The 15,142-nt window shown below is 49.4% G+C and overlaps 6 protein-coding genes across 6 annotated transcripts; 4 read left to right on the top strand and 2 right to left on the bottom strand.

The window, feature by feature from the left end:
* Nucleotides 1-253: 253 nt before the first annotated feature.
* On the top strand, nucleotides 254-2,588 carry N7520_009458 (putative TBC domain protein; the record flags this gene model as incomplete). Its single annotated transcript, XM_057143392.1, has 2 exons — nucleotides 254-1,466; nucleotides 1,522-2,588. The coding sequence occupies 2 exons, from the start codon at nucleotides 254-256 to the stop codon at nucleotides 2,586-2,588; spliced, it is 2,280 nt and encodes a 759-aa protein (XP_056992680.1).
* Nucleotides 2,589-3,974: 1,386 nt separating this feature from the next.
* On the top strand, nucleotides 3,975-4,703 carry N7520_009457 (GNAT family N-acetyltransferase; the record flags this gene model as incomplete). Its single annotated transcript, XM_057143391.1, has 1 exon — nucleotides 3,975-4,703. The coding sequence occupies one exon, from the start codon at nucleotides 3,975-3,977 to the stop codon at nucleotides 4,701-4,703; it is 729 nt and encodes a 242-aa protein (XP_056992679.1).
* A 68-nt stretch (nucleotides 4,704-4,771) lies between these two features.
* Nucleotides 4,772-6,661, bottom strand: N7520_009456 (cytochrome P450; the record flags this gene model as incomplete). The annotated part of the gene is made up of 6 exons (XM_057143390.1): nucleotides 4,772-5,159; nucleotides 5,210-5,481; nucleotides 5,533-5,980; nucleotides 6,029-6,220; nucleotides 6,274-6,406; nucleotides 6,463-6,661. The coding sequence occupies 6 exons, from the start codon at nucleotides 6,659-6,661 to the stop codon at nucleotides 4,772-4,774; spliced, it is 1,632 nt and encodes a 543-aa protein (XP_056992678.1).
* Nucleotides 6,662-7,863: 1,202 nt separating this feature from the next.
* N7520_009455 (uncharacterized protein) lies at nucleotides 7,864-8,634 on the top strand (the record flags this gene model as incomplete). The annotated part of the gene is made up of 3 exons (XM_057143389.1): nucleotides 7,864-8,065; nucleotides 8,122-8,189; nucleotides 8,248-8,634. The coding sequence occupies 3 exons, from the start codon at nucleotides 7,864-7,866 to the stop codon at nucleotides 8,632-8,634; spliced, it is 657 nt and encodes a 218-aa protein (XP_056992677.1).
* A 1,498-nt stretch (nucleotides 8,635-10,132) lies between these two features.
* N7520_009454 (serine hydrolase domain-containing protein) lies at nucleotides 10,133-11,538 on the top strand (the record flags this gene model as incomplete). Its single annotated transcript, XM_057143388.1, has 4 exons — nucleotides 10,133-10,520; nucleotides 10,570-10,706; nucleotides 10,769-11,060; nucleotides 11,111-11,538. The coding sequence occupies 4 exons, from the start codon at nucleotides 10,133-10,135 to the stop codon at nucleotides 11,536-11,538; spliced, it is 1,245 nt and encodes a 414-aa protein (XP_056992676.1).
* A 214-nt stretch (nucleotides 11,539-11,752) lies between these two features.
* Nucleotides 11,753-15,043, bottom strand: N7520_009453 (cation-translocating P-type ATPase; the record flags this gene model as incomplete). Its single annotated transcript, XM_057143387.1, has 1 exon — nucleotides 11,753-15,043. The coding sequence occupies one exon, from the start codon at nucleotides 15,041-15,043 to the stop codon at nucleotides 11,753-11,755; it is 3,291 nt and encodes a 1,096-aa protein (XP_056992675.1).
* Nucleotides 15,044-15,142: the final 99 nt, after the last annotated feature.

Genomic DNA, 15,142 nt, shown 5'->3' with positions numbered 1-15,142 from the left:
ATCTGGTTACTATCAGCCTGCGGCTGGGCCTGCAATTTCGTTTCTTGACCCGTTGATCGATTGGTCTTGTGTTTTGATTTTCTTGTCTGGAGCCCTGCATCCTGCATCCCTCCCCTCTCCAGAAACACACCCCCGAGCCTTGCGTGCGATCTCGAATCCCTTCCGCCCTCCTCGTCGATTCTTACCTATATTGTTCCTTTGACGGCCGATGGTGTTTGTGGAGGACCAGCTTTGAGTACAATTACATGAGACCATGACCTCCGTCTGCCCGACACCCAATTCCCCGCCCGAATTATCCGGGTCCAAATCTTCCAAATCCTCCTCCTTTCGTTCCTCGCAGATCGACGGAGCTGATGGCATCTTTACCGACATCTCCAATTTTGAAGAAATCGGCCTGGAGGATGATGCGGAGCTCAAGATTGCCGATCCATCCACCCCTTATGCTCGCGGCTTGACCGGCCGGTCGCCCGCAGCTAGACTGCCCATCAAGAGCCCAGCAGCTACGACACGCGATTTGACCGCAGCACCGAAGCCGAGAAAACGAAGTCCTCTTCCCCCGATTCACAGCCAAATTAATGGAGCCATCCGCGCACCGCATTCCGGGGCTTCCCTGTCGTCACGGTCTCCTAACAGGAGGGACAGGAGGGACTCGGCAAGCACTCCCAATTCGGGCGGTTTAACCCCCTCTCAGCCCCGGAGATCACGATCAGTATCTCCATTACGACCTCCGCCCAGCCGATCCGCCTCATCTACTAGTCTCGCCCTTTCTCCGTTATCTGCACGTGCCCCCATCCAGAAGCAGACCTGGCAACCAAATCGCAAGTCTGTGAAGGACCTCGAAGAGGAGTACCATGATTCCGATGATGAGCTTCCTGATGATGCCAGTCTGTGGAACATTCCGATTTCCCCACGCCCAGCCCAAGACCGCCCCAAGTCTCGCGGCACGAGTCCTAGTGGTCGTAGTCCCGGCCCAAGGCCATTGCCGATATCCCATAGCGTTTCTGACATCCCCGCTGAAATCCCAGCGTCAAATGCCTCCAAAGCAGCTCGAATGAGGCGAGCACAGCGATCGAGCTCCGCCGGGCCTGAACGCGGCCAATTATCGCCTCGGAACCCTCGTGCGTATTCGTACAACAGTTACATGTCAGACCTGTCAGAGGAGGCCAGAATTATCACCGAAGCTTTGGAACATCACGCCGACGAAAATGGTCGTAAACGAGAGGATGCAGTGCAGAACGGCGGACCGCGTGAACCAAGCACAGAGTCACCACGAGCTTCGCGAGAAAATATCGAGCTGCCTCCGTTGCAGAAATCTAATATAATGATCGATCCTTTACCAATCAGCAAGGAGAAGGAGAAGGTTCTTTCGAGGACACGGCCAAGTTGGTTGCCACCGAAGGATCAAAAGGAAGAGAAGAAGCACTTGAAGGAGTACCAGCAGATGATGGCCCAATCAAAGGAAACCGGTAGGTTCACTTTGCATCTTGGCGTGAAGTATGCTCCTCACTAACCATATGCCAGACAAACGGAAGGCTGCGCGAGCTGCATCCGCCCAGTGCGAGAAGGATTCCACCCGAGAAGCCCTTCAAAACATCTGGGATGAATTTGTTAGCCCCAACTGGGATCAAGTGTTACGCGAGCCTCGTACCCGAGAACTTTGGTGGCGCGGAATTCCGCCTCGCAACAGAGGAGCTATCTGGAAGCGTGCTCTCGGCAATGAGTTATCTTTGACGGACGACTCGTTCACGAAAGCGCTGAAGCGAGCCAGGGATTTGAGGTCTAAGACTGAACAGGAGCCGAGTGAAAGCAACAAGCGAATGCTGGAATGCTTTGATGCCATTGAGAAGGATGTCTCACAGGCATTCCCGGATTTGAATCTCTTCCAGGAGGGCGGGCCGTTACGTGAGACCCTTGTCGATGTGTTACAGGCATATTCAATGTACCGCAGCGATGTGGGATACATTCATGGCCTTCATACTATTGCCGCTCTACTTGTTCTTCAGTTCCCGACCCCAAGCTCTGCATTTGTTGCCATGGCCAATGCTCTCAACCGTCCTCTTCCAGTCGCTTTCCTTACTTGGGACCGTGGTGCTATGGCACGGACATATACCTTGGCCTCAGAAACTCTCCGTTATAAGTTTCCTCGCCTTGCAACTCACCTTCAGGAGACACTCGGTTTGGCGGAGGAAGAGATCTGGGAACCTATTTTCCGCACCTTGCTCACCAACGGTCTCGATCTCGAGCGTGTCTCGCGCGTTTGGGATTGCTGGGTTTTCGAGGGCGACCGCATTATGATTCGGTCGGCTGTCGCTATCCTTGGCTGTCTTCAAGCCCAACTCTTCTCCTTCAACCAACCGGATGATCAGAGTCGTCTTACCGTGCGCAACATCCTGGGCTGGGGACCCCGCCATGTCGGTGCAAACAACCAGAAACCCAAAGATCGCCACAGTGCGCCTGCGGCTGCCGGCTTTGGTGGTGGTCAAATCTCGAATCCCGGCGTCGCCGATTATTGGGTATTGACTGCCGCTGGCGACGAGGATGGATTCATCGCCGCAGTAAGGGAAGCCGGAAAAGTCCGGCAACAATAGACATGGAGTTGTTTGATTTCACAGCGCATGTCATTATGCAGCATACTCTCGGTTTAGCTATTTCATGCGCCAACACTCGTTTTTGTATGCATTGGCACTCTCGTGTGTCCTGATACCTCTTACCCATATCCGTTCACTAAATACCCGTGTTTGTCATAACTTAGTTTCGTCCTTTTGGATAGCTTTGACTAATGCCAGGTGGCTTGGCCCACCTCAACACTGATTTGCCTATTGTCTATTACTTGACCGTTCTACACATTCGCTCACCACGTCTGTGCTCGTCTGCATAGGTTTTCGACCCATTTTTGTTCCATTTTCACTCCCCACTGTATTTTTACTACTATTCCTCAGATGCATCTCGTTCCTGTCAAGGTCAGTAGCGGTATACGTAGCAATCGAGGCTCTTCCAATCGTCACTGATTTTCAAAACACATCTTGGTACTTCAGTTATGATAATGTTCGGTGGTATCAGTGCAATTCGTCCTCGGATCAACTGGAACCGCTCACTTGTTGAAGAATTGGATTTAAAAGTTCTTTCTCAAGCACTTGAGTTCGAAGGTCCACGGTTCAACCTCTCAGTATTTGACCAGTCTTGACCAGTCCTACACCCGCTGCTTATCATTCCTCATCTAAGTAACCATGGCTAACTTTTGTTATTTTCAGAAAGCACAGATGTAAAGAACTTCTTTCTTCCCATTTGCAAAAGCAACTCACTTCTATGGTAAACCAATGCATACTCTTCTTTCTTCTGGGTATGCATCTTTTTCAACATGAACAGTAGTGATGTTGACCTACATCTAAAAGCAAGAAAAGAAACAGGCAATTGACCAATCGAGGACAAAATTCCAACCCATGTCCTCGAATAAATGAAAGAACAAATCCAATACTTCCGATTCCATTTCTTCTCCATTGTTCACGCACTCCCTGTACTTTTCAACTCAAGAAATTATCAGAAGGGCTATTGACCCAAATTCAAATCCCAGACTCAAGGGATCTCATCCAGATCTCACTCTCCATTCCATGGTTGGCGCACTGTGGGAATGGATCTTGTAGCGTTTAGTCTCTCTAGACTTATCGAGATATCAGGGTCTTCAATCTATGCTCTTTGCATGTGTGAGCATCTTGTCTTATCTGCGGGAATATGATCTATGTATCTAAATGTCCTAGATACTGTGTTCCTTTGGTAACACCGAACTTTTGAATCCATCATAAACCCCATGGGGACATGTGCCTAAGGTGCCCAGTAGCAGACCAACACTAGCTGAAGGGTCTGCATTTGCCAAGCTGAGGCTCTTTCGGCATGACTCAGCGGAATGATATTTGGATGGAAAGGAGATTGATTCAGTCTTCACCTGTTAACTCCCTATCAAAAAAGCCATATCCAACATGGGGTCTCTTCAAATTTCATACATTTCCGAGCCATTTGCCATTCTGACGGATAGGCTTATCCTACTCCCCACCCCGATCGCGGTATCCTCAGCCACCTACCGCAAGCTATACGCAACACTACACGCCGACGCAAGCTTCTGTCAAATGGGCTTTGGAAACAGGTTTCCTGTTAAGAATTGGAGTGACGATGAAACTCGTAATATGATCGAGACGCGCGATATCGCACTATCGTGGACGAAGTTCGACCTGGGAGACTTCGCTGTGGGGTTGCGGGAGTGTCAGTTCAACGATAAGAGCCCACATGAGAGGAAGTCTCCACCCTCGGTGAAGCTGATCAAAGGAAGCGAGTTGGAGAAACTGACGGGGATTGATCTGGCACATCTGGAAGAGATTCATTGGGTTGGCTATGCTGGTATCCGCGATGCGACGACGACTTCACTCCTGCGAGTACGAGAAGCCGGAGACCCCGCTTTTCCGCCTTGGCAGGAGATGGTTGAGGTGCGGTATGGCGTCTCACCAGAATGCTGGGGCACAGGTATTGCTAAGGAAGCAATGGAAGCGGTCATTCGGTGGGCAGTTGATGAAAGGGGAGTAAGGAGGTTTATTGCTGAGACGGAGAGAGAAAATCAGCGAAGTGGGAGAGTGCTGCAGAAGCTTGGATTCAACCTGAGTGGGACAAATTACTTCAAAGAACCATTGGAAATTGAATGGGAATTGGTTGTGTAGTATGAATGAGATATCTTGCAAGTAACATGAAGTCGTGTTCAAGTTTCAAGTCCAAAACAGAAGCAAATTCAAACATTTAATGCGGCGGCATCACTTTCCTCGTATGGATGTTCCTTCTCCACTGAAACGATCAAGGCCTCATGTGCAGGGCTACGGGGCTTGATATCATATTTCCATGCAACCGGGTGGCTGATCACACCGGGTTGGAATTCTGCCCTGACGTCCACCTCCTTACCATTCTCAATGGCTTGACTGATGTTCAAGACCGCTAGCGACCGAGAAACAGTCAGATACACCGTGTTATCAGCCAAGAGTTTACCCGGGCATGCACGACGTCCAAATCCGAACACAACACCGCGGGAATCCATTTCAGGCTCACGGCCATCCATACCCAGGAAGCGTTCGGGGTTGAAAGTCATCGGGTCACGATACACCTCGGGGTCATGCGTCAGGGCCCTGTTCTGTGTCAGTAATTCTGCCCGATGATAGCTCAGGGTGGAATTTACCAGATATTGGGCATGATCAAAGATCCCTTGGGAATGTGATAACCCTCGTACATGTCATCCTCCACAGACATGTGCGGAATGCCCATCGGGGCGACGGGATGCCATCGCAATGTCTCCTTTACAACAGCCTCGATGTACGGAAGACTCGCGCGATCGGCCATCTTGGGAAGTCTACCGGCGCCCAGTACTCGGTCAATCTCCTCTTGTGCCTTACGCTGGACCTCTGGGTAGAGAGTCATGGCCATGAAGAATGTCGATAGCGAGCTGACGGTCTGTGAGCTGTTAGCTGAATTCACTGCGAGCTCCAAGGATTGAATCCATACAGTATCAGCACCACCTGTGTACAGTGATGCGGCGGTCCACTTGGCGACAGTTTCTTCTTCCGTACCAGCGGCGGGATACCCATCGGCCTTGAAAAGATTTGACAAGTATGAAGGCTCAAATTGATCGCTTTCCATCCGCTGTTGCACAAATGCATAAGGAATGTCGGCAGTATTCTCGAGGTTTTTCTTCCATGCTTGTGCCTTGCGCTTGAAACCCGCTCCGGGGAACCAGGAGGGCACATATTTTACTATCTCTGTTAGAATCACGATCGACTCGATCTCGGAGAGGCTCTTACAAGCCGGAATCATATCCACTAGCCAGGCGCCCGGGGTTCCTGCAATGGCAAAGTGCTCAAGAGCCAACCCGGCCATATGCACCAACGGATCTAGCTTATGTGGCTCAATCGTGTATCCATATGCAATTTTCAGAATAATCGCGCCCGCTTCACTGGGGGATGTTAGTCTACTGTCATGTTTTCTTCAGCACAGTGCTTACGTTTGAAGATGTTGAAGCAGATGTGACGGGTCTTTCAACACCCGTGACAAAAGTCGGTGACACTCAATCTCCTGCAAAGAATTGTATTGCGCCACAGCAGCCTCGTGGCCCAGATAAGGATGCATTGCCTTGCGATAAGCGCGAAATCGGTCCGAATAGGTTTGCATCGCCATGATGTGCTCCCAACCGACCCTGAATCCAATTAGCAAATCCTCTCGCCATTTGTTAAATCAAGGAATATTCACATCTCCGATGCAAATACTAGGTTTGGTCGCGATGAGTGAAGGGCAGATCGTTTCCCGAGGAGATCCATTGCAACGCGACTGTCATTGAGAATTACAATGGTCTGACCCATGACCGTAATTGAACTAATTGGACCTATCGACCGTTCAATATGTCGATTACCCACTGTGCAGTTAGAGGTGGATGCCTACCATAGAGATCCTTGTGCTTCAGCCAATGCACCCAATCCTGTGCCCCCGGAGCAGGCAAATCTGCAATGTTGCCCAAAATGGGCTTACCTGCTGGACCCGGAGGCAACGGCCCAGGGGCTCCTTTGCGGAAGAGTATGAGCTTGGTCGCATAAAGTACAACTGCTAGTAGGACTACGCCTATGAGCGTTTGGGACGCCATGCTGATCAGATGTGTTGATATTCCAAGGTGAAAGGAGAACAACCATACGAGATCGCTTTTATCTTTAGTGCCATTGGTCCTTTTGCTAATGTCATTTAGCTCATCGCATTACACCCCACTTGCTTTTACTTCATGTGAACCGAGAGTTCCCCCACAGACGTTGGCCCACCAATCGTGGTCCACCAGTGGATTACGCCACTGCCGTCCCAGGGAAAATGGCGTCTACCCGCTCTTGACCCAGCGATCGGGTTGATGATGGGTCCCTGCTTCAATCTGTTACTTTTAAGAGAAACAGAAGGTGAAAAATGTCATGTGATACTTAAGGACACCCCCAAGTATTGAAGGAAGGTCTGCAAGGAGGTCAATTTTCCCGCGCGAAACGCACAAACCCTTTATCATGGTGGGTCACCTCGGACTCGATCGAATGACAACGATATGCACGCATGGTTTTTAGCGCAGTCTCTGCCGTCTTTCTGACTGACTTGTTCCACAAAACATCAGGAATTTACAGGCTGGTGAAGACCCATGCTTACGACACCGACGCCTGTGGTCCAATCCTGCACAAGCGAGGCGTTAGCACGGTCCGGCCCTGAATTCAAGGATAAGCCAAATGTCAAACGTAATTTTTGACAGCTAAAATCACTCAAGACAGTGGATATCTCATATGACCAATAGAGTCCATCTGCATCAAGTGCAGGATTTGGCCGACCCACTGTGCACTCGCAATTGATAGGGGCTTTCTAAAAGCTCAAGTTTTCTTTTTCCTTTTGTTTTCTTTTGGAAGCAAATACCACCATATGGCTGCTGACTTTTAAGCGAACTTTCTGCCGGCATTTTGCATCGGTTTCAGACCCTTGTAGCCCGCAGTTCGACATGACTTTGGCGGAAGGTCCGTTTGGCAGCCTGTCCTCTTGCGCAGTATGGAGCCCGTGACTATGTGGATCTGGATTTGGACTTGGCATCCTGGATGCGACTAACGCTTCTTTGCCCCTGCTAGTTCAATTGCTTCTCTACGGCAGCGAATCAAACATCATGCGCGGTGTCGAATTCAACATGCCTCTGTCTTGATGCCACATTCTTCACACAGGCGACCGACTGCACAACTCTAGATTGTGGCGTAAAAGCGGGTCTTTGTAAGAGCTTTCCTATAGCTCTGCCTTTCAACGCTAATATGCTATTTTCCAGCGGCCACAAATCTGACTATGTCAGTTTGCGATGTTCCACAAGCTAGCCAAGCTCTTATTTCTCCTATTCTGGCAGGAGTGCTTGGAATGGTAGCTCTCATCTTGGTGGCGTTGCGATTGATTCAGCGCGCCGTCTTCAATCGACTATTTGGACTTGACGATGGATTGATCGTCGCAGCTCTGGTGTGTGCCCTTCCACTGAACTGCACGATGTTTCCAAGTAAGTTCCCTGTGATGCTTTTTAAACTCCGCAGCGATCTTTGACATTGTTTACAGTGCAAAAGTTTGGTCTTGGTACCAATATCTGGACTATCTCATTTGAGCATATAACTAAACAATTAGAGGTATATCTTGTCTGCCCTGCTCAAAAATTGTCTCAGCTCATCAAAATCTCCACACCAGTTACTCTACGTAGCCGAAGTATGTTATATGGCCGCCGAAGCTCTAACCCAGCTATCATTCCTCACCTTTTACCTGCGCATTTTCCCAATTCCACGGTTCCAATTGGTCTGCTACTGTCTAATGGGCCTCTCTATCTGTTTCGGTATCTCCAATACATTCGTCATGATCTTCCAATGCACACCAGTTCCGTATTTCTGGTCGGGATGGACGGGTGAGTACGCGGGCTCATGTATCGATATCAATTGGTTTTCGTGGTACAAAGCAGCTATCCAGATCGCGATGGATATGGGAATAATCAGCCTTCCAATTTGGCCCTTGGCTAAGACGAAGATCGGCACCAAAAAGAAGATCCAAATCATTATGATGTTCTGCACCGGATTCTTGTGAGTTGCCATTTTATTTTCATTTTCCAACCCAATCCCGCTCTAACCGATTATCAAGGATTACTGTAGTCAGTTGTCTACGACTCCGATCTCTTGTTGTATTCTCAAAATCATCCAACACAACATGTGAGTCCAGTCTATTTTAACCACCATGCTGAGAAATCCTACATGGAGATCTCCTCTTCTAACACTCAATTTCAGATGCAAATACTCCTGCAATTTACTGGAGTGTCGTCGAATGCGACGTAGCAATCATATGCGCATGCATGCCTAGCCTCCCCTCTTTACTGAAGAACATCTTCCCCTCAGTCTTCGGGTTGCCATCGTCCTACTACAACAACATCAGACCACCGCAATCTCACGAGCATTCGGGCGGGTCTATTCCATTGGATCGGATTCAAAAAGATACTTCGTGGCAGATTACCAGCTCGGAGACCCAGTTGGTTCATGAACCCGTCGAACCGGATCATGTGAGGCCGGTGCAGCCTGCTTGAGATACAGGTGTACTGTGCATATACAAAGCGATGGCATATATTGATTATAAAATTATAGGTTATTAGATGGTTAATAGAAAACATTGAATCATTATTCAATTAAGACACAATATGTTTTGTGGATGCTGCCTGAAGAACCTTGGGATTTATGACGATCAAGTTGTTGGAAAGGGGCCTGAGATAATTGATTCCTGGTTTCGGCCCTTTGAGCAGGAAGTTTATCCAAGAATGTTATTTGGCAAAAAACCCGACAGCCCTTCTTTTTTGGTATCAAGTCAAATGTTTGATGAGACTTCTTGATATTGATTCACGAGTTATAATATGTTTTCCGCCCTTTGCTCTAATTTGTTTTCGCTGGATCTTATCACTCAATTGCAATTTGCAGATTATGGGGGACGAATTTGTCATAACCAGCCCCACAGTCCGGAATTTGTGAAGCTAGCCAAAAGTATGGGCTGTCAGGCACGCCGCTGTGCTCATTGCTTAAACCTTGAAACGTGCATTGAGTGGTTGCTGCGATGTGGAGGCCCAGCATTGCTGAGCATTGCTGGATGTGCGACTTGCTGATATGGAGATGGTGCCAATTGTTACGAGCGGGGGGTCATTAGATGAGATGAAGATGCAGTGATCCATTCAAATTCGGAGTTTCATTAGATTTTTATCCCTTGCCGCCTTGCATACTAGTAGTACCTTCGTTGCCAAGTCATGGATCCTGCCCCTTCTCAACTCTCCCAATGATGGACTATATGATACTCTTTTTACCATGCAAATTGAACATCCAAGCCAACCTTCAAGGCATCAAAGAATATTTACCTCGGGTATCGATATTTCACATCCGCATATATCACCTCCGTAACCTCCGGATATACCCCCACACATCGGAACTACCCCGCTGATCTAGGACCCACTGCGGAAATATAAGGTTCTTGACAATCCCACATAATTTCTTCATCTTGATACTCCCCACAAACCCTTTCAAAGGACCAACTACTCAATCCTCTTTCCAACATGATCGTCCTTCCACCAACCACTCAAGAGGCAATCAAAAGCCAAATCAACTCGGCCTGTGACACCACAAACGGAATTCCAGGCGCTTCTGTTGCGATTGTGGGGAAAGATGGCAAATTGCTATTCTCCCATGCAGGCGGACTGAGAGGACATGCAAAACCTGAGCCCATGACAACCGAAAGCGTGTTCTGGATAGCTTCGTGCACGAAACTCATTACCGGAATTGCGTGTATGCAACTCGTGGAACAGGGTCTCCTTTCGTTGGACGATGCTGACGAGACCGAGCGTATCTGTCCCGAGCTAAAGGACGTGAAGGTCCTACAAGATGACGGCAAACTGGTTGATAAAAAGCGAGGCATCACTTTACGCATGCTTTTGTCACACACAGGTCCGTACTTACTAGGCAAACTTTGTTTATTGATTCTGACGTCATCTAGCTGGGTTCGGGTATGCTTTTATGAACGATAAGTTGCGCGATTATAGCCATCCAGCTGGGTATGATGAGTTCTCGGGAGATTTAAGGGACTTCAAGCAGCCATTGGTGCATCAGCCAGGTGAAGCTTGGGAGTATGGGGTAAGAGCGACGAAAACAGGGGCTTTAAGAGTATTTGCAGTCACTAATATGGTATGGCATAGGTGAACATCGATTGGGTAGGCGTGGTTATTGAACGTGTCACCAAAAAGTCACTGAATGACTACTTCCATCAATATATCTTCGAGCCGCTGGGCCTAAGTCACATCTCCATGATCCCTACTTCAGAGATGAAGGACAGGCTCGCCTACATGCACCATCGGGATCTGAAGGGTCGGATTTGGCCTCGGGACCACTTGCTCCGCCGAGCACTGACAGCGGAGTCCAAATCGGAGCTAGAATCATATTTCAACAGCGGTGGAGCTGGATGCTTCTCAACACCTGAGGATTATTGCCGTATGTATATCTCCGTTTTCCATCCGCGTCATTTGCTAATATCTTTATAGAGATCTTAGCCGTCCTTCTTAATGGCGGCACCTCGCCCACCACCAGATCCCAGCTTCTGAAGCAGGAAACCGTGGATGCTATGTTCTGCGACCAAATCGCCCATCTTCCGCCTCTGTGTGAAAAGTATCTCTCGGATGCGAAGCCTGATCTCGCAGGTTCCAGTACTGGTCTACATCCAACCGTTGCCGGGGATCGCCAGGGCTGGGGATTAACCTTCCTCCTAAGTGGTGGCTCGACAGGCCGCTCAGTGCGAACGGCTCAGTGGTCTGGGCTCCCGAATCTTTTCTGGTGGTGCGATCGGGATAACGGAATCGCAGGTATGGTTTGCGCGCAGATTCTGCCATTTGGCGATGCTAAGGTTTGGAACCTATTCCAAGATGTTGAGGATCTTGTGTATAAGGGAATTGTGAGATCCGGTCATCTATGAGGATAGGACATGATCTATTGAATAAGTTGAGGCATAATCGTGAGGTTCGCAATCTATGCTAAAGATGAAAATGTAGACCGCTAATATGCTGGGTAATCATAAGTTAAACAAAATACGTAAAATATACAAGTCAAGCGAATAGCCACTTGGTAACACCGGCTCAAATACCCATTCGTTCCATTTGATTTCATGTAAGGAACAAGAGCGTATCCTCCTACCATGACACCCACGCAACTGGACCTTTGGGGAACATCCGCACAAGCACCTTGCGCAGCTCATCCGCAAGGAGAACCCCCAGTGCCAGACCAAGCGGGATGAGCCAGAACTCGATGGGAACAGAGGCGGTTTGAAACAGTGACTGGATACCAGGGACCTCGGTGACGAAAATGGCAATGACAAGAGAGATAACCGCCGCCAGAGGAAGCCATGGGTTGCGACGAGCAGGGCGAATGGGGTCTGCCTGAAGAATTGACATGCGCTTGCTGCGAACGGCTAGGATATTTCCCCATTGCATGATGACCAGAGTGACAAAGTAGACACATTGACCGACATAGTTGAAGTGGTCCAGCTCGTCCTGTGTGTATCCGTGGAATCCATCAGAATACTTCTCGAAGGCGAAGATGAGGTCATGGAACGGAATACCCGCGGCCTTGTACATGTAAAAGAAGAACATTGCATGGGCGCTGATAGTTTCCATGATACCGACAAACAGGTATGACTGGCCGTAAATCCGCAAGTTGATCAGGTGGTCCTCTTTGGGGTTACGAGGGGGGATGCTGAGCAAATCAAACTCCTCCTTTTCCATGATCAGGGACAAGGAGAGGAACAGATCGGTGAAAACACAAATAATGATCATCAAGAAGGAGCTCAGTGGCGAGGGACATCCGAAGAACACATTCATAACGACAGGCCAAATTTCGGACCAACTGCCAGCGGGTAGCAGGTAGGCGATGACCTTTTGGAGGTTCTGAAAGACTAAGCGACCCAGACGAACAGCTTCGATGATGGAATCAAATTTGTCAAGCAGGACAAGATCAGCTGCCTCAATGGCAACATCACTACCGGAACCGATAGCGATGCCGACATCTGCAGCACGCAAAGCAGGCGCATCATTGACACCATCACCAGTGACGGCGACGTAGTTTCCCTTTGCCTGAAGCTCTGACACAATACGGAGCTTCTGTTCGGGGCTGGTACGAGCAAAGACAATCTCTTCATAATCGCAAACAGTGGCCCACTCTCCCGGATTCAAGGATGAAAGGCTACTGCCCTCGAGAAGCAAGCTGCGCCTCGAGTGTGTGGAGTCCTCGGATGGAAAGCCATCACGAAGATCATCAATTGTATCGGGCTCGACGTCACCCTCAAAAATACCAATATCGCGAGCGATTGCCGCAGCGGTCAATCCAAAGTCACCAGTGACCATGAAGAATCGAATACCTGCGCGTCGGCATGCGGCCACGGTCTGAGCTGTTTCTGGTCGAGGGGGGTCGATGATACCGAAGATTCCAATGACAGTCAGATCCTGAACACCAGATTCAAGAATTTCGTCACTAAATCCATTGGATCCAAGCGGGTGAACTGGAGTGTAGTGGCGCTGACAGAGGATAATTACACGCTCGGCGCGGCGAGAGAGCTTAGCCTGAAAGTCAGAAAGCTTCTGTCTGGCATGTGCATCTAGTGGGCGGACGGCATTGTTGACTGCGGACCAGTAGGTGGAGCAGCGACCGAGCAGGACATCGGGAGCACCTTTGACGTAGATCATGTATTCAGTGGAAGAATCTGGATTTTGGTGCATGGTGAGCATCCACTTATTCTTTGAATTGAAGGGAATTTGGTGCACACGCGCAAATGGCTCTAGATTCTTTGCTGTGGCAGCACCCACACTGTGCGCAAGTCGCAGCACAGCAGCATCCGTGGCATTTCCATTGACGGCACGCTCCCAGACTGGTAAATGGATGGTTTCAGAGTCGAAAGTAGCATCGTTGCACAAGACTGATGCGCGCAGCAGATTTTTCAGCCCCTCCGAGGCATCCATGCCAGGCACCAGGTCATTCATGTCGAATTCCCAGTCCACCATGCCAAGGGACTTGACAAACATGCGGTTTTGCGTGAGAGTTCCAGTTTTGTCGGAACAAATCACATTCACGCACCCCAAGGTCTCCACGGTCGCAAGCCCTTTGGGCAAAATGTTTGTCTGCTTCATGCGACGCGCAACCATCATCAGTGTCAATGCGACGCCGACGGGCACACCCTCGGGAATGAAAGCTACCACACATCCCATAACATTATTCAGCATAGCGACCACACTCATGTATCCAGGATGATCTTTGTGCAACCATCCTAGCCAGGTGAATAGAATGAGCGCAGCAAGGCAGACAGTCATGATGACGATAATGGTGACAAAACGGGTGATCTCCTTTTGAATCAGAGTCGGCTTCTGCTTAACACCGGATGTCATTTTCGCAATGCGGCCCATCACGGACCGACTGCCTGTCAGCAACACAATACCAGTGGCATTTCCGTTGGTGACCAGGGTTCCCATCAGTGCGATGTTTCGAGTTTCGAGGAAATTGGCATCGGTCGACTCGGTAGCACCATCAATCTCATCTGACTCGCCGGTGAGAATTGCCCGATCAAATCGAATATCTCCAGAAGTTTGCAGCAAACGCATATCGGCAGGGACCTTGTTTCCGACACTGATCTGCACAATATCGCCCGCCACCAAGTCGGTAGCAGAAATCCGCAGTTGCTTTCCGTCGCGCAGGACCAGGGCTTCTGATGGAAGGAGATTCAAAATCGAGTTCATGACCTTCTTGGTCGACCAGTCCTGAAAGGCGGAGAAAGTAGCCTGGAGGGCAATCACGATGATGATAAGGACAGCCATTGCAAGATTTGTTGGAGACGGTGGGTTACTGAGAGGCTTCCAGCAGATGAAGAAGATAATCACACCGACCCACAGGATGGAGCAGAAACCACCAAAGACATAGAAGAAGATCTTCTTGAAGTAGTTCTCACGGGTTTGAGCGATGACGTTTTTTCCATCGCGCTGCAGGCGCTGTGCAGCTGAATCGACACTGAGACCAACACGCTGGTCGACATTGAACTCCTGACAGACCTTATCCTGTGGAATTGTGTGGAAATTCAAGCTTTCGAAGTAATCTTGATTCGGCACCTTTTCCTTGGCTATCTCAACTTCAACCTCTTTTGGGCGAGTCTGGGATTCGGAGATCTGAATGGAGAGTGTGCGGAATTCGATTGGGATTCCAGCATTGCCACCACCTGGCAAATTCCCACTCCGAGTGCTGCGGATGGTATCAGCGCCCCGAGAGTAGGTACGTCCAAGCTGGGGCGGCTGGTAAATCGAACGTGTTCCCTCCGCATCGTTAATATCGTCAGGGAAGGTAATTCGGGTGTTTCGATCCATAGGGTCGTCATTCTTGACGGTTTCGGCATCGGCCTCAATGTCGACATCAAGGCCGGGCTTTTCGTGAGGATATGAATCCATGATGTGGCTGTCTGAGGAAGGCTCGAGAGAAAACAAGAGTCCAACGAACAGCCAAGCACCGTGGAAACGGTACCACAAAGAGGAAAAAGGAGAGGGATG

Source organism: Penicillium odoratum (genome assembly GCF_028828045.1).
Source record: "Penicillium odoratum strain IBT 22623 chromosome Unknown utg000006l_segment0_segment0, whole genome shotgun sequence".
Classification (NCBI taxonomy): Eukaryota; Fungi; Ascomycota; class Eurotiomycetes; order Eurotiales; family Aspergillaceae; genus Penicillium; species Penicillium odoratum.
The sequence above is the reverse complement of the archived record's forward strand: the minus strand, read 5'-3'. Positions and strand labels throughout refer to the sequence as shown.